This window comes from Coturnix japonica, chromosome 1, assembly GCF_054131305.1.
Source record: "Coturnix japonica strain WE chromosome 1, WE-NBRP24, whole genome shotgun sequence".
Lineage (NCBI taxonomy): Eukaryota > Metazoa > Chordata > Aves > Galliformes > Phasianidae > Coturnix > Coturnix japonica.
Window position 1 is genome coordinate 60,777,520 of NC_140663.1, and position 25,843 is coordinate 60,803,362.

The following is a 25,843-nucleotide window of genomic DNA, read 5'->3' on the forward strand; positions in this document are numbered from 1 at the left end:
ATAGTCTGTAACATTGCACTTGATTGTGACCCACATCAGTCATATGGGTGTCTGGTCAAAAGTAATAAATGGTGTCAGTTATAATTACCTCCCCCAAAAGTAGGGAGACTATTCCATGTAAAGTAACATTAGCTTTTGTGTCTGTAGTCTAACTGCTGGAGCAGCAGAGGTTTTAAGGGACTATACATGATATATTATAGACTACAGACAGTGTGTTCCATGTGTCATTGCATAAGTTGAATGGAATGATTTATCACATGTTAACTGATCATTGCAACACGATTGATCTGAATGGTTTGTTTATGTAGAGTTTTAAAGAAACCTGTGGTGTGATTATTGTGTTAGCATGCCTGACAACGGGCCTGAATAAGTAGATGAGTCATATCTGTCTCTTTGGTACCGATTTCCTGCTGTCCTGTTTGTATTTTAAAGCTATGTCTAGATTTAAGCGTAAGCAAAGCTAACAATTGCCTCAGAGCTTTACTCTGAAATCCAGCGGTAGTACTATATACATCCTTATAACCTAAACGTGGCTCATTCAGGTGGCTGATCCTCAGCCTGCAGCCAGGAGGAACTGCTCACACAATGGCCACCTAGAGCTGCTCTCCTACAGGGCTGCGCACAGCGATGCCATCAGATGTGTATTTCTCATGCAGCAGGAGACAGCTGCAGTCCCCCCACCATCTCAGTGTTCTCCAACATGCCCATTCCCAAAGTCCAGGAATGCTCAAGAGGGTGTGTTGGTGTCCTGGCAACTCCTACAACCCACAGCCTGCTCTTGGGGTGTTGTAGAGGCCTCAGTGAGGAGAGCGTGGTGTCAGCTCTCCTGACACGGCCTCCTGATACGGAGCAGGCTGCTGATTGAAAACACTTCACCTGGTCAGCTCAGGTGAAATGAGGCTGTATATAAGCAGGCAGCTGAGTCTGTTAAAGCCATTGTAACGTGTGCATCTGTGTGTCTTTTTAGGGTGTTGATGATGCCTTCTATACATTAGTCCGAGAAATCAGAAAACACAAAGAGAAGATGAGCAAAGATGGTAAAAAGAAGAAAAAGAAGACAAAGACAAAGTGTATAATTATGTAAATACAATGTATCCTTATTCTTAAGACGTACTGAAGTAATTTTTGTACATTACACTAAATTATTAGCATTTGTTTTTAGCATTACTTTACTTTCCGCTTCATGATCCTGTTAGCTTTACCTGAACGCTTGTTTTTAATGACAGTGGAAACTTCATTCCTCTTAAAGTGCCAGTATTCTTTGAGTGTTGGTTCTTGAACTAGCAATGCCTGTGAAGAGAAAGAAAAACAAAGGAGAAACAAAAACCCCACACAAAAACCTGAGAGCTGTCTTAGGACTCTTTGGTGCATGCACAGTCGCTAACTTCCTATTTTGCTTATTGATGGTGAACTTCTGTTCCGTGTGTACACAAAAGACTGAAACAATGCTCCACACGTTCTGACATCCCCCTGAATTTTTCCTATTCTTTTATTGTCTGAATCTGGTTGGGAAAACAGACCCATTAGCGAAGAATATTTTATTTTCAGAGTTCCTTTTCCTTTAGACTGACTGCAATATAGAGAGACCAGAAGCCTTTATAGTCTTCCTGTAGTTTTCGCTCCTAGGCATCTAGTCTTGTAGCATTTCAGATCAACTTTATTGAATGTAAAGAGAAAACTTTCACACACAGAAAAAAGTTTCACTGCAATTTGTCTCAGTCACTCCTTAAATACTCTATTTTTTCTATTAAAAAGAAAAATTATATTAAAAAAAAAAAAGACACTAATGCACATCTGGCAATGGAAAAAGTCAAAGTTGTGATTAGATCGATTTCCTGCTGTTAATGCATTGCTTTAAAACTTTCACTTAACTTTGTCTGTCTGAAGATGCCCAGGTGAAATCTGAGCTCTCCTGAGCCCCCAGTGGTAAATGTTCAGGTAGCTTTGTTCAGTAGGACAGGATTTCACCCTTAGCGTCTCCGGGATATACTAGAAAGCCTTAATAGATAAGCTGATTCAAATTCTTAGGTTACTTCATACATGGATCCACAATTTATCCTGAGGATTAGGTCAGGCTGAATCCTAAATTATACATCAAATTAAAACCATTTGCTTTGTGTGTTTGTTTGTTTGTTTGTTTTATTCCCCCCCAAGGGTGGCCTGAAATGTTTCCATGCGCCCATTTCATGTAAAAATAGGAGCAGAATTTTAAATTCTAGTAACCTCAAATCAGTGAATGAATGAGCTCGATGGACGTAGCTGCTTCATGCAAGTGATTTGGAAATCCACCGTGCCATGCAAACGGTGTGGAATTTGCACTAATCTTCAGCATAGAACACGGTTTCCAGATTCAGTGTTGTTTATGCCATGTCTGTGAAGTGCTGGTTTTGTTGCACAGATGAACTGGTTGGTGAGTGGCATTCCAGTGTCCAGACCATCATGAAACTAGAACGAGACTTCAGTGTTGTCTTTCTCCGTGATCAAGTCTCTTGTGATTCTTCTTTTTTTCCTTCTTTCTTTTCCCCTTCTGATCAGAATTAATGCAGAATTTTTTCAGGACCTTTCATTTCTGGTACTGAAATAGTCTGGCTATTCTGCACCATAGTAAGAGCCAGCATTTCCAGTGCTGCCAGTTCCTGTTGTCTTCCTGCAAAGGTTGCAACACTTAGTTGCCTCCGTCCCATAAGGCGCAGGGGTACCCAATCAGCTGCAGAACAGGATTTGAAAGCGTGACTTCCCATGTACCAAAAGTACAACAGAAGTCGCTAAAGGAGGATAGCATGGGACAGCGGACTGGTAGGTGGTGGAAGTCTGAAACAGGGAATAGCAGCATCGCTCCAACTTAAGCTATAACTAAACCATTACGTGGAAAACGTACACGGTATCATTTGAAATAACATATATACATTTTTAAAGTCCTAAAACATTTTACAGCTTCCTGGGCTAAAACCATTTTGGAGGCGGTTATTTGCACATTGTAGAGGCTCTTGATTAGATATGAAGAAGGTAGCAAAGCTGGACAGTTTGGCCTGAGCCAACAACAGCAATCTTAAGGTGACTAAAGGTTGTCTCACTGCATGTAAAGTTAGAGATGGTCTAAAGTTCTCCCGTTAATTTAACTAAAACCTGTTAGGGGAAATAAATGTAGCAGAAATACCTTAATAATCCAGCTCTGTTCTATCAGTAGAGCCGTACTAGGTGCAGCTCCACTATCAAGATGTATCTAAAATAGGTTTTTTCAGTAAGCGTGATCTGTAGCTACCGGTTGAATGAGGTTATTACAGAATTGCCCTGTAACGGCCTGTATTGACTTAAAGGAAAGAAAGAAAAGAAAGAAGAAAAATACTCATCCTTGCCACTGTTGTGCAGTTTTGTCTTAATATTTGTAGAGATTTGGTGAAGCATGTTGGATTGCAGCTTGCACAAGTTGATCTCAATTCCTCTGTCTTTCCCTGTTTGAAATGCTTTCCAAGGACATACCTGGACGCTATCTTTTCTGGCAGTAACTGCTAAATGAACATGTGAATCACTTCCTGCGTTAATACATTACATTGCCATATGTCAGGGAGCAGCACCTTCTTACGGTAGCTTTATGTAACCCTGGTAAACAGCATTATTACTGGTTTTCTCAGAACCGAACACTATTGTGACCGGTCCCATTGCTCTAACATAGGGAAAAAAAGAAGCTACACCGCATAGGATGCCTGCAATAGGTAAATACAGACACAATCTTCTACGTTCTGTGAAGCAATACAATGACCTTCCAAGACCATCCAACTGTACGCCAATCACTTTGCCTGAAGTTTACATAAAGCTACATAGATGGTAAACCTTTCCTAACATTTCTTTCTTCCACTGTCTCGTGTTTTCATGTTGAAAATACTTCTGCTTTTTTTCCTCTTGAGTGCCAACTTCTTACTAGAATGACTTCTTAATGTAATATGTTTACCTGGAATGTATTTTAACTATTTTTGTATAGTGTAAACTGAAACATGCACATTTTGTACATCGTGCTTTATTTGATGTGGAACATATGCGGTGTGATCCAGTTTTTCCATCATTGGTTGCGTGACCTCGGAATGTCGGTAATACCAGATAATACATTGTAAAAAAGAGAAAAAAAAATACAACAAAAACAAGAAACCTCTGTTTGTTTTAATATTTTTCATGTTTTTAGGAGTATGTGCTGTGAGGTGATCTGGAATTTGTCTCTTTTTTGGTTCTTTTTTGGGTTTTTTGTTTTTGTTTTTCGGGGTTTTTTTGTTTTTTGGGTTTTTTTTTTTTTTTGGTCCAACTGTACTGCTCCTATTTATTGTAATGTAATAAAAAATAGTTATTGTGAATTTCTGTCCCTGTTTGCTGTTGTCTCCAGGAATTTCAGTGCCTCATCTCTGCAGTGGAGTAGGCCATGCCCCTGTAGTCAGCATTGGTGAGGCCTCACCTTGAGTATTGTGTTCAGCTTTGGGCACCACAGTACAGAAAGGATATTGATGTGCTGGAGCAGGTCCAGAGAAGGGCAGCAAGGCTGGTGAAGGGCTTGGAGAATGTGCCCTATGAGGAGAGACTGAGGGAACTGCAGCTGTTTGGTCTGGGGAAAAGGGGGCTGAGGGGAGACCTTATTGCTCTCTTCCAGTACCTGAAAGGTGCTTACAGCAAGAGCAGGGCAGGTCTCTTCTCACTGGTGACAGGACGAGGGGAAACAGCCTCACGTTGCACCAAGGTAAGTTTAGGTTGGATATCAGGACAAACTTCTTTACAGAAAGGGTTGTTAAGCACTGGAATAGGCTCCCCAGGGAGGTGGTTGAGTCACCATTCCTGGATGTGTTTAAAAACCGTTTGGATGCAGTGCTCAGGGACGTGATTCAGCAGAAGGTTGTTAAGAGTTGGGGTACTATGGTTAGGGTGTGGTTGGACTCGATGATCTTGGAGGTCTTTTTCAACCTGAACGATTCTATGATCCTATGATTCCATGAAGCTCACACACATTTTGCAGTTGTTCACAGCTGATTTCTCATTGCCTGCAGTAAGTGGCACAGGCACAGCAAAGCGCATGGTAACGCTGAGCCCTCTGGTGGGCCATGCTGGCTCTGCACTCTGCGCTCTGCACCAGTTCTTGGGCAGGGTGGGTTACATTTGGTAGGTGAAGGTATTTCTGCAGGGTAGGTTTCACTGCAACTGTAGGGGAGTTAATCCAATTGATAGGGAAGGGCTTTCGTGGATCAGTGCGGTACTGCAAACTGAAGCACATATCTCAGGTCTCTTATTAGCCTTTTTCTGGAAGCCAAGAACTTCTCTGGAACCTACACATCTCAACACTGCAGCTGTTGCCAACAGTTCTGCTGCAGTGATTACTTACCTACATCTCAAAGACTTTTTCTGTTCTGTCTCCAGTGTTATTCAATTCTATGTGAGAAAAACTGAACCAGCAAATCAGAACATGTAGAGAGGAATAGTTAAGGTGCAAGTCTGCCCGTTGAGCCAAAGTTCACAGAGTTATCCATGGAGCAAACAGCCTGGATCAATCTGCTCCTGCAGGGGAGAGGATCGAGTTCTAAACTCTTGCTAAGGCAGTTACGCAGCATCACAAATCAGCAGCTGCAAGAATATTCTCTAGGGTCTGAGCACTTGAATTGTTCCATCCCCTTCCTGACCCTCTGGTGTCCTTTGCATCACCGTGAGATGTCAGTCTGTTGATGTATTGCACCTTATGCGGATAATAGCCAAAAATCTTTCAAAACTTAGTGTCCTTTTGAGAAGGTGCTTGGTTGTGGTGAAAAACATTCATGAAACGTGGAAGGCTTTCAAACCCAGATTCCTCCTCTAGCTGACAAGAGACGTGCAGCATCTCAAATCAGCATTGCAACGCACAGCCAAACCAATATAGAAGCAGCTATAGATGTAATGCATAGGGAACCACAACCACTGCTGCCTGCAGAGTTATTCGCAGTTATAGTTCAAGGAGGCCAAAAGAAGTTGAGAACAAATTGTTACCTGAGTAACACAGACCCCAAATCTTCCCAACACCTCCTTATGGGTAAATGAAGTCCCAGTTTGTATTCTAAACAAGGTGGAAGGATTTACCGTTCATTTCTCGTGATGCTTCATTTCCTTTATTGACCGTTTATGGCTTTGTATCGTTACAGGGAGGGTCGCAGCAGTTACTCTTTGTCATCGCTGTAGTAGCGCTTTTTCATAGCCCTGTATTTCCTGAGGAAGTACAAAGCCTCCAGCTCTTTTATAACAAATTCCCCCCGTGCGATCAGCTCCTTTATTTTTTCAGGATCTTTCACATCTTTGTTTTTTAGAAAAGCTGCTTTCAACCGGCTCCTAAAGTAATCAGCTCCTTTGGGATACTCCCTTCCAAGGTACAGCAGCTTGAAGGGGAAAAGAAAGAAAGAAAGAAAGATGTTTTCCCTTTAGCTAGGCTTCAAAAATACACGGGCTTTGTCTATTAAGGGAAGTGCTCGCGGCACTTCAGGCACTTACATTTTTATAAAGGTTCAGTACTTCACCTCTTAAAGAACGAGCCATCGTACATGTCACGCAGCTCTAAGCTCTTGTGCGTGCCAAGGCTTCATTTACCTGCGGGACAACCAGCGCCACGTTAGTCTCTAGTGGAACCCAGCACAGCCCAGCTGCCCTCACACACATACACTGCAGCTCCTCGCCAGACTCACCTGAGCTCTGCCCCTATCAGCCCCCATCTATCTGCCCCTATAATCTGCCCCTATCAGCTCCTATCTATCTGCCCCTATAATCTGCCCCTATCAGCTCCTATCTATCTGCCCCTATAATCTGCCCCATCTACCTGCCCCTATAATCTGCTCCTATCAGCCCTTATCTATCTGCCCCTATAATCTACCCCTATAATCTGCCCCTATAATCTACTCCTATAATCTGCCCCTATCTGCCCCATCTATCTGCTCCATCTATCTGCCCCTATCAGCCCCTATCTATCAGCCCCTATCTACCCCTATAATCTGCCCCTATAAGCCCCATCTATCGGCCCCTATCAGCCCCCATCTATCTGCCCCTATCTGCCCCTATAATCTGCCCCTATCAGCCCCTATAATCTGCCCCTATCAGCCCCCATCTATCTGCCCCTATAATCTGCCCCTATCAGCCCCTATCTATCTGTCCCTATAATCTGCCCCCATCTATATGCCCCGTCTATCTGCCCCATCTATCTGCCCCTATAATCTGTTATCTGCCCCTATAATCTGCCCCTATCAGCCCCTATAATCTGCCCCTATCAGCCCCTATCTATCTGCCCCTATCTACCCCTATCTATCTGCCCCATCTATCTGCCCCTATCTACCCCTATCTTCCCCCTCAGCTGTCGTTAGTAACAACAGCTCAATAAAGAAGCGTTAGCCATTAAGCGCGCTGCTTTCTATTCCTCTAAATGAGGGGCAGCCACCATCTCGCTGCCCGTGTGTTGGTGCGGTCGGTCTGGGTGCATCGCTCCCCCCCGTCCCCTCCTGCCGCCCCCGGCCCCACAAAAAGCAGAGCAGGCCATAAACAAGGTCGCAGCTCACCCGCTCCGCGCTCTGCCGTAAAGCGCGCTGCTTTACAACGCGGCCGTCAAGCGACTCACCGCCTTTCCTTAGGCTGGAAGCTCGCGGGTCGTCGCCATGGTGAGGGCGGGTGGGGTGGGTTGGGGCTGGGGGGAACCGCGTTAATTAGTGAAGGGGGAGGAAAGGGGAGGCTTTTACGATGGTTTTTGTGCTCTGTGCCCCGTTCTCTGACTGTGCCTTGTTTTTGTCCCCAAACTTCTAGGGTCCAAAAAAGCAAAAGCAGGTAGGTGGCAGCGTTACCCATCCAGTGCACCACGAAGTACTAAAAAATAGCACTTGCAGTTGTAACATCTACTTTCTTACCACATCCACATATTCTTCAGTTTCCAGGTTAAAAACTAGTTTTCTTTATTCTGGAAACCCAACATTGAATTATATGAGGGCTGCTTTGAAAGTAGTGCCTCCTGTTTTATTACGTTGGCCCATGACATCAGGCAGATGTTGGTGGTGTGGCAGCAAAAAGTTAAACCTTCCTGCCAATATCCCATTACATCTTGTTGCTGTGAGGCAGATGGCAGCAGAGGGACAGCCTGACAAAAGGGCATCTGACAGGGAAGTGCAGATGAAGCAAAGGGATGGCACTGAATTTGTCCATGCGGAACAAATGGCCCCCACTGACACTCAGCAGCACTCGGTGAATGTTTATGGAGAGCAGCAGTGGATGTGAGCACAGAGAGGCAGTGTGTGTGCGTTTCACTAGTGGCAGCTATGATGTGAATGACGAGCCTCATTCGGGATGGCCGTACACAGCTGGCACACCACTAAACAAAGCATCGCAGTCAGCTCATCTGCACCAACTGACAGAGTGTACGACCAAGGAACTGTATACAGAGCGAAATACCTGCTTCAAGTGTGCAGAAAACAATGGTGGCAGTGTTGGAATATTGCAAAGTTTGTGCCAGGTGGGTCCCACAAATGCTCACACAGTAACAGAAAGAACATTGTATGCAAGTTGGTCAGGACATACTGAACTAATACAAGGCCAAAGATCACGGTTTCCCGGATCACATAATTACTGGTGGTGATATGTTGTGTCACCACTATAAGCCAGAGTCAAAATTACAGCTAATGAAGTGGTGACGTGAATTGCCTGTTGAAGAAAAAGATCAAGACGCAGCCCTTGGCAGGTAAAGAGATATGCACTGTCTTTTGGGATGGGAACAAAGTGATCCTTCTGGATCTCCTGGAATGTGGACAAACCATTGTCTGAGCACTGTGTCAATGAACTACTACACTTGAACTTCCAGAGTCAGGCCAGAGAAGAAGACAACCTTTCTTCTGCAATGTGATAGTGCCGGTGCCATAGCAGTTGGAAGGCTGTGGAGTACACTGCCTATCTTGGCTGGACTGTTCTAACATACCCATCACATAGTCTGGACTTGGTTCCTTCTGACTTCATGTGATCAGGCCAATGAAAGACGGATTCTCTGGGCAATGTTTCCCTAGTAGCAATGCCATCACAGCAGCTGTGAAACTGTGGGTCAGGCTCTTGTTCCTTGCTGCTGAATCTGCATAGCTAATAGTGGTGCCTCTGTTGAAGAAGTGTTTTGTAGCTGAGAATTTGCTCTATCAAACAATGTTACTGTGGTCTTTGTATATGTTGTAGTTTCCATGGAAATAAATGGGAGGCAATGCTTTCAGAGCAACCTATGTGTAATGGCTACAGGAGCATGCGTTGCACCGTGAAAATGGGAAGAAAAATGGATTTGGGTGTGCATTGAAATTCTGGAGGTTTCAGTGACTGTGTGGGAAGTCTAAAATCTTTATTCAGGTTTCACATTAGATGGGCAGAATTATAGAGGTTCAGAGGCTCCCCAGATGAATTAAAATAATACTGACGTTTGGTTTCTTTTAATTTATTGCAAACATTAAGAAGTCCGGTGGAAAAAAAGCTGAGAAACTGAGATTACAGAAAGAAGAGGAGGAAAGGAGGCTGAAAGAGGAAGGTACCGTGTGCTTCATTTACAAGGAATGTGATGACACAAATCATTTCTTTTAATTAAACAGAATAAAAGTAAGATGCCGAGCTGTAGTGCACTGATATTAACGCTACTTCTGAAGGTGCATTTCTCTGCTTTTGTGGGGTTCAAGTTCTGTGTTACCTCTTACTGCCTCCCACATCTCACTGCTATCCCTGTGGCAGTTAAAGCTGTGATCAGAATCACTCATCCGAAGGAGAACTGGCAACCATTGAGGCACGCCTAAAAACTCATCTATTTCACTGAATAAACATCTGTAAGATGGAGTTTCCATCAGAGGATGTAGGAAAGGAGAAGAGTAGCTGGGGGCTGAACCACTTGGGTGGTTTCACAACAGGCAGTGGATTAAGATCCTGGGCCTACTCAAGCCATAGGGAAGGGAAGAGGGATCACCTGTTGTTTCTGAGGGGAAAAAGGCAGCCTGTTGATTCCTTTCTGCACTTTCTTTGTCATGGGCTGATTGGGGTAGTGCTGTAGTAGTGGGTTTTAGTACTGTGATTCAAATGAGTTCATCTAATCTCATTTGGAAGATTCTGGGTAATATCAGATACATTGCTTCTTATTATACATGTTTCCTCATTACAGTTAATAAGAAAATAATGTGTCTAGTTCTATTAAGCAAAACGTAATTGTGCTTTTCATGTATTTCCCAAACTTTAGAGGAAGCCCGACTGCAAGCTGAACAAGAAGAAGCAGATAGACGTAAAAAGGAGAAGCTTTTACGGGAGCGCATGGCAAAGCTCGAGGCAATTGTTAGTTCATAGGCAATAGTGACTGCAAAATGCTAGTTCTGTTTCTAAGCTTGTGACAAGGTCTGTAAAACATGAGCAATTTAGTGTGAGAATGAAAAGGAGTTTCCTTACATCATTGGTGCTGGGAAGCAAGGAAATTTCCTAGCGTCACCATCATCCCATCATCATGGCTAACATGACGTGTTTGTCATACAGCTCAGCAATAGCATGATGACAACAACACATTGCTAACTACTGCAACCTCACGATAGCTCGTGATAGCTCATAGCTGATGATAGCTCACTCAGACATTCCAGATCATGTTCTTTGGTAGAAAGTGCTTGTTAGAAGGAAAAATAAAGTTTAATTCCTCTGCTTGACGTACAAATATTTTATCAGGATCGAGAACGAAGGGAAGATGAACTAGCTGAACTTAATTCAATGCTAGAGAAGTTTATGTGTGCACAGAGGAAGAAAACAGAAGATAGAGCTTATGAAAAGGTAAGCTTTCAAGATCTGCCCGCTGTCATAGAGTTCAGACAGCACAGAGGCTTTAGGCTACGCCTGTGTTATTGGACCTAGGGATACTTCCATTGCTTGAATTCAGGTATGTGCGATGACTGCCTCTCAAGTTCCATCTCAAGGTAGGAATTTGCCCTGCTCGCTCTCCTTTTTGTACCTTGTTGTACATGGAAAAGAAACGTGGCAGTGGGAAGGCTGTATGGGTTATTAGGGCCAGCAGTTGTTAGTGGAGCAGAAGTATCTTAACACATTAATGTAAAAGTAAGCCATTTCTTTCTGGCATAGTGATGGAGGTAGTACACGTAGCATTACACCCCTGTTTAGACACAGGTGTGAATGTGTCACTACCATTGTCTTTCAGAATCCTTCTTCTCATAACTGTGAAAGTCATTTGCACCACCTGCCCGTATCTACTTTTCTTTTGTACTTTTTCTTCAGTGGGAGCGTTATATTGCTTGTGATGAAAGTCCTGACCCAACTGTACTGCAGGAAATAAATACTTTCATGAGCTTATGGCGTGAAGAACAAAATGAGGACATTCAGTTTGTGATGGAGAAGGGAGAACAGGTGCTAAATGTAAGTGTTAAATGTAAGTGGTATTCTTCAGTTTAAGGTCACTAAACATATCCTTAATACTGCTCATCTATACCCTTTCCCCCTCCCCTTCCCCCCCTTTTTTTTCCCCAAATGATTCTATGGTTCTGTGAATGCCATAAATTCCTCTCTTACACTGCAATCCAAGCAGAATGCACAGCAGTTGGTCACTTCCATTCCTTCACTTCTGCTGCTGTATCTTTCCTCTGATGTACTTCTTCCTCGCTCCTCTGTGTTTCCCATCCAACACTGAAGAGTTACAGCTCCTACATGTCCTGTAAAAGTATCCTTACCCTACACTGTAAGATCAGTAGAGTATTATATGATATTGAAATACAGGCATTTTCATTTTGCCCCCAGTGGAAGTCAAGGTGATGACACAGAGTGTTAAAAGCGTGGCTATCTTCTCATGGTGCAAAACATTTCATAGAGTCATAGAATGGTTTGTGTTGGAAGCGACCTTTAAGATCGTCTGCTTCCAACCTTCCAACCTCCTTGACACCTCCCTCTAGACCAGGTTGCTCAGAGCCCCAGCCAGCCTGGTCTTGAGTGCTTCTAGGGGCATTCAGAACCTCACTGGGCAACCTGTTCCAGTGTCTCACCACCCTCACAGTAAAGAATTTCTTCCTAATCTCTAGTCTAAATCTACCCTTACAGTTTAAAGCCATTTCCACTTATCCTATCACTACATGCCCTTATAAAAAGTCCCTCTCCAGCTTCCCTGCAGGCCCCCTTCAGGCCCTGGAAGGCTGCTATCAGGTGTCCTTGCAGCTTTCTATTCTCTACGCTGAAGAGCCCCGCTTGATCATCTTTGTTGCCCTCCTTTGGATGTGCTCCAACAGCTCCATGTCCTTCTTGTGCTGGGGACTCCCAACACAATTCGAGCACTTCTTTCCCACTCTATACTTGGTTCTGGAGAAAAATTCTGAACACTCAGTGCTGTGAGATGCTGTAGGTCAGCAGTTCCTAACTGATATGGACTGAGTGAAAGGTGAAATCTAAAGACAGTGACAATACTAGTTATAAACCTGCTGTTTTGCTACACCTTCAGTGAATGGTAGCACTGCAGCGCTTCAGGTTCAGAGAGAAAACAGGCTGGCAGATGTGGAAGGGAGGCATGAAATATAATCTGTTTGTTTTTCTCAGTGTTGCAGATCTGGGAAAGCACAGGGAAGGGAAGAGTGGTATGTAAGATGCCTTTGTAGTGATAGCTCCCCTTTGCTTTGCACAGTGTTTCTCTTCCCTGTCAGACAAGTGGTGCTGCTTCCCCATTCAGGTGAGGTGTGCAGAGACAACAGGAGCACTGCTATTGGAGGAGGCTGCAGATGGATGATGCACTGCTTCTCAGCTCTGTGCAACAGCAGCACTGCAGGAGTTAAGTGAATAGGGAGAGGAGAGGCAGTGCTCCATATCTCTGGGTGTGGAGCTGGGTGAAGAGAAAGAGAAGCTTCTGTGGCTGTGGGAGGCTGTGGAGCAGCAGTGGCCAGGGGAGGGAGGGCAGGAAGCAGAGATGGTAAGGCTTGGAGGAAAAGAAGATGGCACTTGGGACAGCAGCCTAAAAAGACAGGAGCCACTGACTGAATTTCACATGTAGCTGCAGTGTGTGACTTTTGGCTGTTGTCTGATTGAACCAAGACTGGCACAGGCAATGAGCCACTTGGCTTTTGGATCAATATGTTACTGTTAAAATTCAGTATTTTTCATGGTCCATCACGCACCTCAGTTTTCAGATGCCATTAAAACATGCTGTTCAGTTCTGTTTTGTGGTGTTTCATAGACCACAGAATGTTCACAGCCCACTGTGGTCAGCCTTTCTGTCTCATTGTGATGATTGCTTCATTTCTGTGAGGGTCAGTTTTTATTTAACACCCTCTGCCTCTTCATTATATACATTTTCACATTGTAATTCTAATGGTAATGAAAAGGTCTTCCAAATACAGAGGCATTATAAAGTTTTCCTTAATCACCAGTGGTCAGCTTGAAATAGCAGTTCTACAAATGTTGTCATCTACTTGATCCACTGTCATTTCTTTCTGAAGGTAGTTTTAAGATGGTAATACCTCTGGTCGTTTTGCTGTTACCATTCATCTGCTCTGAAATTATGAGCTTTGCCACGAGAAGCCCTAAATTCACCAGCTTTTCTTCTCTTTCTGAATATAGGATGTTGTGTATACTAGGTACCAGACAGCATTTTGGGTGTGTTTTTTGAAGTGTTTCACAGCATCAGTTAAAATGCACACATGTGATCTGCTTACCGTGTCATTCACAGCTGGCAGCAGCTCCCAATGATTGCCATTAAGCAGAACAGATTAGTTAATATTTCCAATTAGAATTAATATTTCACTGTGACAGCTGTTGAGCAAGAAATAGGTCGTATAGGTAAAGTGAAGCAAGTTATTCCTCTCTGTGTGCAGCACCTGTTAACATGAACAGATGTAATTTGTGGATGGGAAGTGAATAATAATAAAAATTCCATCAAGAGTTTTGAAATTTAGTTTTACTAGGTAGTACCTTATTAAGTGCAATGCCTTTTCATGCTGTGATAGATCAGTGTCTTTAAAACTTCACCCAATAGGAATTTTTTAGTCTTACGCACTCATTTAAAAGTTCAGGTATTGGCGTGTATTGGAAGGCAACAGTGTTACCACAGAGTCCCAAACTTCACACTAAAGGTTGTTCTGTTAATTGAAGCATAATTGCTGTACGTCTCAGTATTATATATTTCCTAGATTTCATAGCTGGGATTATTGATGCAGAAAATATGTTTCAAAAAGAGGTCTGTAAGCTTTTCATTGAAACTAATTTTTGGCTAATAAGCATCTTTGAAGACATGACAAACCGGTTCAACACGTGGTCTGCTTTATAAGCTAGAATTTCACAGTCTCCGTGTTGAGGAACGAAGGAATTGGGCTGGAGGAATGAAGGAAGGCAGACTTGACTCGGAGTTTCCAGCATTTTGCATGGTTGCCTGTCTATGCTGGCTTAGTACAATCTCTATACATATGGTAAATTATCTTTGCAACTAAGATATGTCCAGATGCAAAGGAAGCAAGTCTGCCTCAGTTTTTATGATGAAACACCCAGTATGGTAGGATTGGTGGCAAAACAGAGAGACTTTTCTCACATATGATGTCTTCTAGTTCATTGAGAAGTTGCAGTTTCTTTTGCTGGACGCACCACCAAGTGAGGTAACAGAAAAAGAAACAGCTCAGTACCAGGAAACGATTCTGGATTTGGAGAGCCTTCTTCATCAGAAGTACAACGAAGCAACAGACCGCCTGCTTAAAGTAAGTAAGATTTACTGCTTCCAAGTTGTAACACATGCAATGCGTGGAAATTTTGCTTCAAGTCTTTTGCTGTGACGGTTGTTCTTGGTGTTTTGTTTTTCTTATATTGTGACACCAACCATGTATAGAACAGATACCAGATTTCAAATCTTCTGGAAATCTTTAGCTTTACATTGGAAATTGCTACCATTAAGGCATTTGATATTCCATTATTACTGTTATCTTAGGGAGAAGTGGGAAGCAAGAGGCTCCCGAGCTTGGTCTGCTGTCATTTTTGCTCCTGTGTCCCTTTATGAATTTACTTCAGTGTAGATTTATGTAAATCCAAGTAATATAAGAAGAGAATATGATTTCATCTGCTTTCTTCTTTGTAGTCTGCTATTCTGTACGAAGATTTTGACACCGGAAATATGCAGGTGGTCATAAAGGATAAAAATGTTACTTTCTGTATTTGGGGCAATCTGAAGAAGAAAATAAGGTACAGCATGCTGAAATTCTTTATTTACTTTGAGACCAGGCTTTGTCTAACCAAGCCAAGAACTCCAAGAACCAGTTTCTTGTGATGGTTTTCGTGTTGAATAGGATTTATTCTACCGCCTTCCAGCTTCCTAAGCTGTCCCAGGCTCTCAGCCTGACTCCTGTGCTGTCACTAGGATTGGTGGGTGGGTAGTGCTGCTGCTGATCAGAACTGTCTGTATGTCTTTGGATTTCATATGGAAGATGCTGATTCTGAAGTAACGTGGACAGCAGTGATTTCACCCATACGGGACTTTGCCCATTGAATGAGTCTGTTCTAACTGCAATGTCCTGTGTAGAACAGCTGCTGTCTGATTTTGCCATGTTGTCTTCCCTATTGGGACCGTTACTTTTTGGCAACTCCTGATTCCCTTAATGCCTTTATGGGTTTTCTGGAGGAGCATACAGACAGCTGTCAGTACAGGACAGGAGGTGCAGTGTGACACCCATTTCTTACACTGTGCCATGTGGTAATAGAGAATATAGGTGACTTACTTTTAGTGTAGAATATCAACAAAAACAGTCATGAGAAAATGTAAAAACGAGTGCTGCTAATCTTGCTAAGGAACTTATTCATCTTTAACTTATGTACAGATTCAAGAATCATGTCTTTGGTGACACCCATCATGGATTTGATCTTCCAAAGTCACTGGCTGTGAGCAGCGTTGCTGTTCGCATATTTCACACCCACTACGACCACGTATCTCCGCTTTGGCTGCGGTGTCCAAGAGTGACAAGATTGGAAGACTTGGATAGCGAAGAGACAACTCAGCATTCACAAGACAATGTAGGAGAACCAGGAGAAAAGGAAGCCAGAGAGGAGCCCAACGTGACTGCAGAAAAAGAAATACCTCCCGAAGAGAGAAATGTAGGTAAACTAGCACGTGAAAGGATATTCTACAGCACTGTTCCCACTGGAGACCCAGCTGCTGTGTGATTCCTTCTGAACGTGCCCTATACCTAAGAGAACAACTTCCTTAAACTTTTAAGGGTAAAGTCAACTTGTATTAATGCTGTGCCATGAATCTTCTGAGGGGATGGAAAAGTAAATGACCAAAGACTGTCCTAAAAATGGTAGAAGGGGAAGTTTTGACAGGACATAGCAGTTGTTGTCTGTTGGTGTGCATGAGTTGGCCTCTGGTCAGCATCTTCAGAGCAGGATCAAGCAGTGATGATTGTCAGGCACTGTCATAAGGCATTTGCTGCAGCCCGTGGTGCATACGAAGATGAATATATTCTGCAGCCCATAAATTGGCAGCCCCATAAAATAACTGCAAGAATGTAATGTTAGGAAAATCAAAAGAATGCAGAACAGGATTCAGAGCTCACTGGGGCTTGGTTGTGCAGTTGACCTGCTCAGTTCCTGTATGTTGATGCTTTTGCCACTAGAGGGCCATCAAAATCTGTTTCTGGCAGCTGGATAATCTTTTTGGGTTTTTTTTTCAGTCCTCAATGAAGTGCAATGGCTTTTAGCATTGTGGGATTTCTTGTTTTTTGTTTTTTTCCCTTTTGTTATTGGGTTTGGGTTTTCCTCTTTTGGGATCATCTGTGACCTCCAGATAAGTGACTTGACCAGTGCCTGAAATCCCATTTTTCTTGTTTTCTGTGTGACAAGTTTTGTCCATTGGCAGTTTTCACCCATGTTTTTCAGTCCTATTGACAATTTCATTGCTTCTACTTTACTCTTACACTCTTTCTCTCTTTTCTGTGCATCATCGCGTTCTCTCTGAAGCCTCTACTTCTCTCAGCCACTGCAGTCATTCCTCCTGTCTGGCTCAGACTTCAGCTCTCCCATGTTTATGTGGGTCCCCTCCCAGCCCAGTAGGTACATGCTTTTCCTGCTCCCAGGCAGGCACACGGTGGCACCCAAGAAGTGCCTGTGCCTCCACATGCATGCTGTCTGTGCTGAACTGTTATTTCCTCATTGCTGTACTTCCAGAAGAGTGAGCTATGCAGGGATGAAATCAGTCTGGATTGGAAATTTGGCTGGCAATCTAAGGTGATGTTTTGAAAATAGAAAACAGTATGAGAAAGGGAGGAAATATCACAGGCAAGGCACAGACTGAGACTGGAAGCCGAGGTTCTGGCAAGAGTTCTCACTGCAGCTTGGGATTGAACATTGGGTTCAGTTTTCTTTGTGACACTCTTTAGCTGTAAAGTCAGCATAAATGTAAGTTTTGAGTGCACACACCATGAATAAAAAGATTGGATGCTTGACTAAATGCTGGAGGTGAAGTTTGCAACTGAAACAACTGTTTTATGATGTTTAACTCTATTTACACCTTAAATTCTAAAATTGAGGGGTACCTTTAATCAAAATTATTTTCTCCAGGTAGGGAGGAAAGGATTTCTCCTAAAACCTTGACCCTGTAGCAAGATCAGAGCAAATACTGCTGCAGGAGCAGAGCTGTACTCTTCCTCCTTGGGCCACTGCTTGACATGAAGTGATACTCTCTTTTAAATTGTGCACCTCTATCTAATTAAAAATCTTTTGCTTTTAACATAGAGTGCCGCTTCAGTTAGAGAAGATACAAATGTCACAGCTAATATAAATGAGGTGAAAGAAGAGGAAAAAACTGAGAAGGAATCAGAAATCTTGGATGTACCACCAGAAGGTATTGTGTTAGTTCTTATTTGCAAGACTATGTCATTGCTTAATGTCTTGTTGACAGTATGGAAGGATGGTGATACAGATCTCCACTGGAATAGAACAAAGTTTATAAACTATACTGCTGTCTTGCTAACAGGAGACTTGTTGACATTCCTGTTAATGATTGCTAAAGACAGAGAGAAAAGTGGACAAATAGGCAAATGGCAAATAGGCAAACCCACACAGCCTCTTTTGGGAGGAGCCTGAAGGGCTCTACTAAGTTACCACAACTCCAATGACACCAGGCAGCCAAGTTTGGAGGAGGGGAAAATAGGAGTGGGCAGCAGTGAAAACAGCAAGAACTTTGCAGGTTATTACCTGGATTTAACTTAGTTGTACCAGCATTAAGAAGTTAATTTTTTCCAAGCTAAATTAATAGCTTTGTTTAAAAGACATTTAAACATTATTGTATGTTGCATGGTAACATTCTTCTTCTGCAAGATCTGGTACAATGGCTTGTGATTTATTTTTTTTAATACATTTTTCTGGGCATCTTTGTCCATGGTATCAAAATGCCATCTAATTTAGTTTTTAGTTAATTGAGGAAAAACTTGAATTTATACATCTGTTTTACATAGAAAAATATCATTAATTACTTTCTCTAACAATTTTGTTTCACTTATGCGCCTTTTTTTCCCCTGAAATACTACCTTCCTTTCACCTTCAAGCACGCAGCCTGTAGTTGCATGATATCTTTATTTCCCTTATTTATTTCTTATCTTGCCAATACAATCTTACCAAATTCAGCCAGAATTTACTGTCTTGGACACCTGTGAAATTATTCTGTGATTAGTGATGCAGATGGTTTCTATCACTGCAACTGCATTCCTGTGTGAAGCAGTTTGAGTTGACTACAAAGCGTGAGTAGAGATTAATCCTCGGAGTGTTCAGAACTAAAACGCAAGAACCGCTTTCCATAGTCCAGGTCTTTCTGTTTCCATGAGCTGCTAATGGATACGTGGCACACCAGTAGGTGGAGCCAAAACGCCACAGAAGCGGAAGCACTTCGAGCTCATGATTTTTTGTGCAAATGCAAAAGAATGATAGAAGCATGAAATTTCAGTGGCTTAGTTTAAGCACCACAATAACTCACTTTACTTGGTTATTATGTAGGTCAAAGTCCAGAGACGCAGGAAAAGACCAGTGAAGAAGAGGAGATAACTGATGAAAGCACTAAAGAAAGCACTAAAGAAAGCCCTGTTGATATGCAACAATTTGCCCCTGTGGGTGGTGTGTTTCACATCGATGGGCTGCAACTTCCACCTCAGGTCCAGCAAATCAACAGCTGGAGTGCGGTGGAGGTAAGTGAGGAAACGCTGCATCTCATGCAGCCTTCTTCCCTGCCATCTTCAGCCAGGCACCAAGGCACGCACACAGCTTATACACAAGTTGAGGTCTTGAACAATTAACTGAAGGTCCAAAGTTGACAAATCATGTTTTCAATTAGATTTGTCCAGCAGGTGAAGTAAACAAATGTGCATCCAGTAAGATGTGCACTTGATCCCTGCTCACCAGCACAGCTAACACAGGTGACTTATATCATTGTGCTGGAAAGTGCTCCTGGGAAGTACAAGAAAAGCACAATTTTCACATATGAAAAAGTGAATGTAAGGAAAGATGGGAAGAATATTTAGCAAATCTCTTTCAGACTGCACAAGATGTTTGTGATCAGTCAATTCAGGCTATTTCACTTCCTGATAAAACATTTTGTCAAAGTTACTCGATGATGGTTTGGAGACATACCCGTATCCCCCAGAAGAGCCTGAAGGTACCACACATCCACCAATACAGATAACACTCAGACCACCTGGCAACGTGTTCTACTTGAAGGAGCCTCTGATCGCCCGATGGGATCCTGCAGGTACTAACATAAAATAAATTCATTTTGGCTAACAGAATTTCTACCCGACTTTGAATATTCTAGAAAACGATCTGAATGTAAGAACCAGTTGAGAGCTAAACAAATAAAGATCTTCGTTATGCACCTGCATTGTGTGTAGTCAAGGACTGCTTGAGGTTTTTGATATTAATAGAAAAAACAATCCTGCAGTATTTAATGGGGTAGCAGAACACTTCTACAGCACAAATCAAGTCTTGCTAGGATGAAGTCATAAGAATTCCGCTTTGAGACAAATTAATCCCTACTATACAGCCATGTTACTTCAAAATGTTGAAGTCAAGAACAAATGTGATACTCAGTTATTAAAATCTGACTTCACAAAAGTAGGTAGAAACTATTAAGGTAGTTTGAGGGCTGATTTTACTGTTGAAAATAAGGTTGCGAATTGCCGTTACTGTATCAAAAGCAATAGTTACATCAGTACATGTTGTTCTTTTGAGTTTAAGGAGGAGCTTTAATGTCAGGATTAGTCCAATCTTGTACTTAAACTAACGGAAGTTTTTGCCCTAAACTATTAGGCACAAAGTAAAGAGAATTAATTCTGAATCTAAGGAGCTTTATGTGTATTTCTTTTTCTTTTTGCTTTTCTTTTGTAAAGGCCAACAGTGGAGAACGGATGGCATCAGCAACATATCATATCAAACACAGGAGGGAAACATCACTTTTGAGATGGATGCCTTTTATACAGTAGCATTTCTCCAGGACAATCACATCAATATGCCATACCAGGCATGGGAATTGCAACCCACCAGTACAGATGAAGCAGTATTTGTCATTACTACAGTCTTTGCAGAGGTTAAGATACAAATTAAGGTACCATAATTTAGTTATTTAATATTAAAAGACTTGTAGGCTTTTTTTTTTTTTTTTAAAGTAAATACAGAATTGTCATGCTGTCCCTTATTAAGAACTATACGTGCTTCTATAAGAACTTGAATTTCAGTCCTTCTCTGTTGAAAATAAGGGATCTTCCTTGTTTCCACCAAGTGTTAATGCAACCAAAATTACAGGTGACTTGGAACTGGTCAGAAGAAAGCATCTTCTGTGTGATGTTCCAGTAAACATCTTTGATATTGATACTATTTGCTGAAGTCAAAACTGCTCCACCACCACTGAAAAATTGTTTCTCCCCCTCCAAACTGTACCAAGAGAAACAAAAACATTTCAGACAACCTGCATTTTATGCTCCTCATTCATTCCAAGGGTTCAAATCATGCACGATTATCCATATTCCTGCTGAATATAAACTAGTTCAAATTATATCTGTTACTGAGAAGTCAGTGTGATTGTAAGTATAGGGCAGTAAACCAGTGTAATACCTGAAAATGTGCAGCAGAAGGGCTTACTTCAAGATCTCAAATTAAGATCTAAAGATCAGGGTGGTACCTAATGTAGGCAGTATCCAGAATAGCCAGGAGACAGTAAATAGTATTTTTCTGCTTCAGGCATCAACCTTTTTTCCCCACCAGTAAGATGCTTTCATTGGTTTATGCAACAGGGTAATCAGTGTATGCTGGCTGCAATAGTGGTGAAAGAGAAGAAGGTGCTCCCCCATTTGGTAGGAAAATGGATGTGCCCAGTCACCTTAAAAAGAATTTTGAAGAAGTATGGTCTGAATATTTTCCCAGAAGAGTATTCATACAAATACGCCGGTGTGAACCAAAAGGTGCGTGCAAGGAAGGGGTTTTGCCTTTTCCTTCCACCTCTTCTTCATGTAGGCATTTTCTTGTAGCAAGTTGCATCGAGTCAGCAGGCAGAGCTGTGAGTGGCAGCTTAGCCAAGTGTCTGCTTAAAGAAAGCTTTTTCTTACCTTTATGAAGCAGAAAACGATGCATAACTTCTAACTGTACTTTTGCATTACAGGCTCCCTTAACAGAATTTAAGGCATATCAACAAATAGCCCTGGTTGCATCCGCTTTTGCTTTTGGCAGGAGCAAGTGGAATCTGGAATCAGGTCAAGATCAAGTAGTGTTCAAGGTTTGTAGCTTTAGACCAAATTTCCAGGGACAAACCAGTATAGAAACACACCACACAAAAGCATAGGTGATGAAAACTGTTTCTGTCTCAAACATTCTTCAAGCCCTGACCTTATCTACATACATAGGACATCAGTTCTAAGATTTCAGGTTGGCTATTTAGGGTAAAAAACAAAAACAAAACAGAGAAATAAGAGCACATCTGTGTTCAGTAGAACTTCAGAGCCAGCTTCTCCTTTACAACTCTTACATTTGTGAGGAACAAGCCTGAGAGCTATAGTGGTACAATTCTCAGTAACAAAGGCACTTGCTAACATGCTAAGATGTATAGCTGATATAGATTAACTACTGGGGCTTTAGCTGAGGCCAGGAGACACAGGTAGATGCTGATTTTTCTTAAAGTAACCTATAGGAAGGTCCTCTGAATTATCATCCAGTTATCATCTGGAAGCTGCCACTTAGCTTCATGGGTGTTCTCATCCATTCTGTACTGTAAAGAAGGGAACATGCAACTTGATTTCTTTCCTCACTTGAATGGCACGTGGTCAAAACTTCTCCCAGACAGAGAAATACCTCCACTTCTGGCTGTAGGTACTGAACATGCCATTGAAATGCTGAGAAGTTCTCCCACCTTTGAATTAATATTTGTATGAACATCACATGCTTTTAAGCCCACTACTTAATCTAAGCAGAACTGAAATACATGATGCCCATTACAGCTAGCTGTTCTTTATGTATGAGTCAGAACAGCAAGAAAGGCAGTGACCAATACTTGCAGTTTACAGAGGTAAATGATGGAATAAGTTGGTATTGATGTTATTTTACAAGACATTTAGGTAAGACCTGATGTCACATTAAGAGTCCAAAGAAACACTGACTTTCCACAGTAAACTCAAACACATACTAGAATTAGTCCTCTGTCAGCTTTGTCTTACAGCCCATTTCTTTCCTACACCAGGTAAGTGAGCATCTTAATGCAGATTCTGTCAAAGATGAAGACTGGTCTGTTTACATGTTTAATGGTCGGAGAGCACAGAAGCTCAAGATCACTGAAGAGAGTGAAGCTTTTTCAGAGGAACTAGAAGAAGATACTGAATTTCACTCCACACTCTACCACATGCTGAAAGATTTTGCCAGCAAAGAAGCAATTGATAAAGTGAATACAGCTCACTTCCAGTTTGTTGATGTTGTCTATCAGCTGCTCCTCGATACGAGAGTTTTAATGTACTCTTAAATACTTCATGCTTTCATTTAAAACTTTATTATCAAAAAACTTTCAATAAAGTCACATTTCAAGTCTTCAGTCTTTTTCTAGTCAAACTATTGGAACAGCTTTAATGACTAAAATGTAACTATCACATCTGTATTAAAATAAATTACGTATTCTCTTGTGGCTGGACCATTTAGTTATATTTATCGCAAGCCATGTTCAAAATCACTACCTGCTTTATTCTAAACCTGAATAGAACTAAGACACCCCCCCCCCTCCCCTCCCCAGATATTCGAAAAGTTAACTTTTGGCAGAATGAGAACACAAAAAACCCTCAAAACACCCGCAACCCAAACCATGACTTTAAATATATATCTCAGTGTAGCTTCTCATACTGTCAACTAGAACTCAGAAGTGTAACTTTACACAGGTCCAAACCTTAGTTATACTGGGGGTGGTCCATTGTGTTGAAGTCCTGTATATGGCCACAACAGCTGCTGTAGTGAAGTCCAGGAGTCCCCCGTTCCCACAGGTGCTGCATCTGCTGGTCGCTGAAGAGACAGCCCAGTGAGGAAGCTTGTAAACGCAGCAAGCAGTACCAGGATGGACACGGAAACCCAGAGAGTTTTGTTAGCGTTGGAAAAGGAAGTCTTGAAATGGGATGCCCACGATGACACTAAATTGCACCTGCAGAATACAGTAAGTCACAAAGTTTCTGTTCATTCTTTTTCAGAACTTGGAACTCTTCTCTCTACTCTCACCCTTAAAAAACAAAAATGAAACACCAACCAAAAACACCCACAACTCAAAAAATAACACAACTCACCAAGACAGTAATCCAAGATTTGAATGAGCACATCAAATCATTAACTATCACAGGTGACAGACAAGGAGTCTGTTGCATTGGGAGCTTTGTACAGTGCTAGCTGACATTTTGCAGACCAATAAGTTTTTGATACAGTATTTAGGTGATACATTTGGCCCATAAGCCCAGTTTCAGCAGCCACCTGCTCCATTCCACACTAAATCTGAGGAGGACTCACAAATGCTGCCCTGCAGATTGTGAAGAACTCATCTTGCTTGTAGAAAACCCTGAATGCACTGGCCACACGTTTCACTGTTTTCTAGGGCTTTGGTGCCTCCCATAAAATTAGGGAGCAGTCTTTCCTCACCTGCTGGCCATGTCTCAATGCTCTCATGAAACTGGGAACTTCTATCCAACATTACAAGTGCATACATATTTGTTCTTGCTATCCTTTCAGTTTTACATGACAGCATGTAATTGACTCGCTCTTGGCCGGGAATACTCAAAGCATAGTTTTAGCTTAGGATATTCATGCAGTTTTTCCCTGTAGAGAGCATGCGATTCCTTTCCTGTAGGGTAGGAGTTTAAATTTAGGGGCCTTAAGAGGATTCTTCTTAATGACAGCCCTCTCTAACCTGTGAGACCCTGAGAAATTAGCTGCAATAATCTAGACTTGGTGGTGACAACTGCTTGTACCAAAACTGCTGCTAAGTACTACACAGGCCTCAATAAAAAAACAAAAAAATTGGTGGCTTTTTTTGTGCTTTTCAGATGAGAGTAGATGTCACATGCCTCAGTAGCTCAGAGCTCAGCTATAAATACAGTCACAGAGTAGTAAACTGAAGTAGGATTGCAGCATGAAGCTCTCATCTATCTCCATTACCTTCCCATTTAAGGTTTCTAACAGATCCCTGGTGAGGTGAGTCTGACACCTGATGTTATTCATTCCTGGTTAGATTGTTTCAGCAGTCAGTGTTGAGAACCAAACCTAAATGTACAGCTTTGGTTCCTCTTCCCACAGCCAACCACTGCTTTACCTCACAACCACGTGAGGGGAAAAAAAAACACCACTTACGCTGACTTCAGGTTCCATTTTGATGGACGCTTTCCTTTTTCAGAAGTACTTTCCTTTCTTGATAGTTGTTCTTGCATTTCAGCAGGCAATTCCAGCTGCTCATTCCTGTAAGCAAGCAACAGTTCCAAAGCTTTTCCATCAAACAGTTGACAGCTCGTAACATGAAGGGTGTTTCTGTAGAACTTACTTAGCTTCAGGATGTTCATCCTCATACTCTGTCCAGGAATAGGTGCTAATGAATCGCTGTAGGGAAGGACGCTTCTCATTTTGCCGTGCTCCTAGCCGTCCCCTGTCACATTTTAAACACATTTGTTTTAATTTCCCCACCAGAAACATACCATGAAACTCTAAGTTTAGCAGCAGCCTACTCATTTGGCTGGGACTTAGACACAGAAGTTTCAGGATTAGTCACCTGAAATTAGGCTTTATTTTTAAATTAAATCCAAATCTATTAACATTAGCTACCTGGTTTTCACATTTTGGTTCTAATGCAAGACAATGTGATTTTTCAATTAAGAGCTGAGAGATTTGAAAAAGAAAAGCTGCAGCATTTAGTCACAAAAGCTCGTTTACCCACCAAAGCACTTAGAACTAGTATGAAAGATGCAGCCTAATGTTATTATACCCCAAGATGCTCCATAAGCTGCTTTATATGGGTGCAGCTTGAGTCAAAAAAATATTTAGCCCTAGACAAAGAAGAGGCCGAGCAACTTTACCAACTGCTTGATCTCCTGTGGAATTTATCACTCCATTCATCGCCACCAGTTTCTTGTAGTTGGGCCTAGAGAAGAAGCGTAAGCCACTTAGCACAGCTTCCTTTTCCCAGTGAAACTCAGCCACTTCTGAGAAGGGACATGTGCCTCACCACACAGGAGCCCTTACTTACCAGCTGCACCCCAACACCTGCATTTCCAGTGCTCCTAGGCAATGTTGCAATGCTAACTCTTCGTAAGGATGGTGATGGCTATACGAATAAAAGGCATTACTGGCTCTATCAAGGAACGACTGGATTACTCACTGA

General features: G+C 42.1%; 4 protein-coding genes and 1 long non-coding RNA gene across 24 annotated transcripts in view; 2 read left to right on the forward strand and 3 right to left on the reverse strand.

The window, feature by feature from the left end:
• KRAS (KRas proto-oncogene, GTPase) overlaps nt 1–4,343 on the forward strand; it is a 24,493-nt gene extending 20,150 nt beyond the window's left edge. For all 5 annotated transcript variants that reach the window (XM_015869222.3, XM_085541910.1, XM_015869213.3 and 2 more), the window contains one exon: nt 968–4,343. Coding sequence is in view for 3 of the 5 variants with exons in the window: in XM_085541910.1 (XP_085398036.1) it covers nt 968–1,084 (117 nt within the window). In the remaining 2 variants the exon portion in view is untranslated. The remainder of the gene's footprint in view (nt 1–967) is intronic.
• Nucleotides 1,072–6,075, reverse strand: LOC146762456 (uncharacterized). The gene is made up of 2 exons (XR_014944165.1): nt 5,357–6,075; nt 1,072–1,290 (listed from the first exon to the last, which is right to left on the reverse strand). It is a non-coding gene; the product is annotated as an uncharacterized LOC146762456 (long non-coding RNA).
• A 12-nt stretch (nt 6,076–6,087) lies between these two features.
• Nucleotides 6,088–7,579, reverse strand: ETFRF1 (electron transfer flavoprotein regulatory factor 1). Its single transcript, XM_032446213.2, has 3 exons — nt 7,539–7,579; nt 6,487–6,582; nt 6,088–6,374 (listed from the first exon to the last, which is right to left on the reverse strand). The coding sequence occupies exons 2-3, from the start codon at nt 6,529–6,531 to the stop codon at nt 6,159–6,161; spliced, it is 261 nt and encodes an 86-aa protein (XP_032302104.2). The 5' UTR covers nt 6,532–6,582; nt 7,539–7,579; the 3' UTR covers nt 6,088–6,158.
• Nucleotides 7,546–23,131, forward strand: DNAI7 (dynein axonemal intermediate chain 7). 7 transcript variants are annotated; one of them, XM_015869140.3, is made up of 16 exons: nt 7,546–7,637; nt 7,780–7,800; nt 9,451–9,523; nt 10,217–10,308; nt 10,687–10,788; nt 11,248–11,385; nt 14,544–14,690; nt 15,065–15,168; nt 15,801–16,074; nt 17,713–17,821; nt 18,970–19,157; nt 19,573–19,717; nt 20,355–20,569; nt 21,255–21,422; nt 21,620–21,733; nt 22,691–23,131. In XM_015869140.3, the coding sequence occupies exons 1-16, from the start codon at nt 7,635–7,637 to the stop codon at nt 22,964–22,966; spliced, it is 2,169 nt and encodes a 722-aa protein (XP_015724626.2). In that variant the 5' UTR covers nt 7,546–7,634; the 3' UTR covers nt 22,967–23,131. The 7 variants fall into 7 exon arrangements, with proteins under 7 accessions (XP_015724626.2, XP_015724634.2, XP_085398008.1 ...); XM_015869148.3 differs by lacking the exon at nt 21,255–21,422; XM_085541882.1 differs by lacking the exon at nt 7,780–7,800 and having other exon boundaries at nt 7,570–7,637.
• Nucleotides 20,419–25,843, reverse strand: part of IRAG2 (inositol 1,4,5-triphosphate receptor associated 2) — a 52,856-nt gene continuing 47,431 nt past the window's right edge. For 7 of the 10 annotated variants that reach the window (XM_085541853.1, XM_085541850.1, XM_032446157.2 and 4 more), the window contains 5 exons: nt 25,709–25,786; nt 25,539–25,603; nt 25,010–25,111; nt 24,823–24,927; nt 22,975–23,629 (listed from right to left, as the gene is read on the reverse strand). In XM_085541853.1, coding sequence (XP_085397979.1) covers nt 23,386–23,629; nt 24,823–24,927; nt 25,010–25,111; nt 25,539–25,603; nt 25,709–25,786 — 594 coding nt within the window. In that variant the 3' untranslated portion in view covers nt 22,975–23,385. Of the gene's footprint in view, nt 22,318–22,974; nt 23,630–24,822; nt 24,928–25,009; nt 25,112–25,538; nt 25,604–25,708; nt 25,787–25,843 lie in introns of those variants that run through there. The other 3 variants (XM_085541825.1, XM_085541833.1, XM_085541843.1) reach the window with 3 other exon arrangements.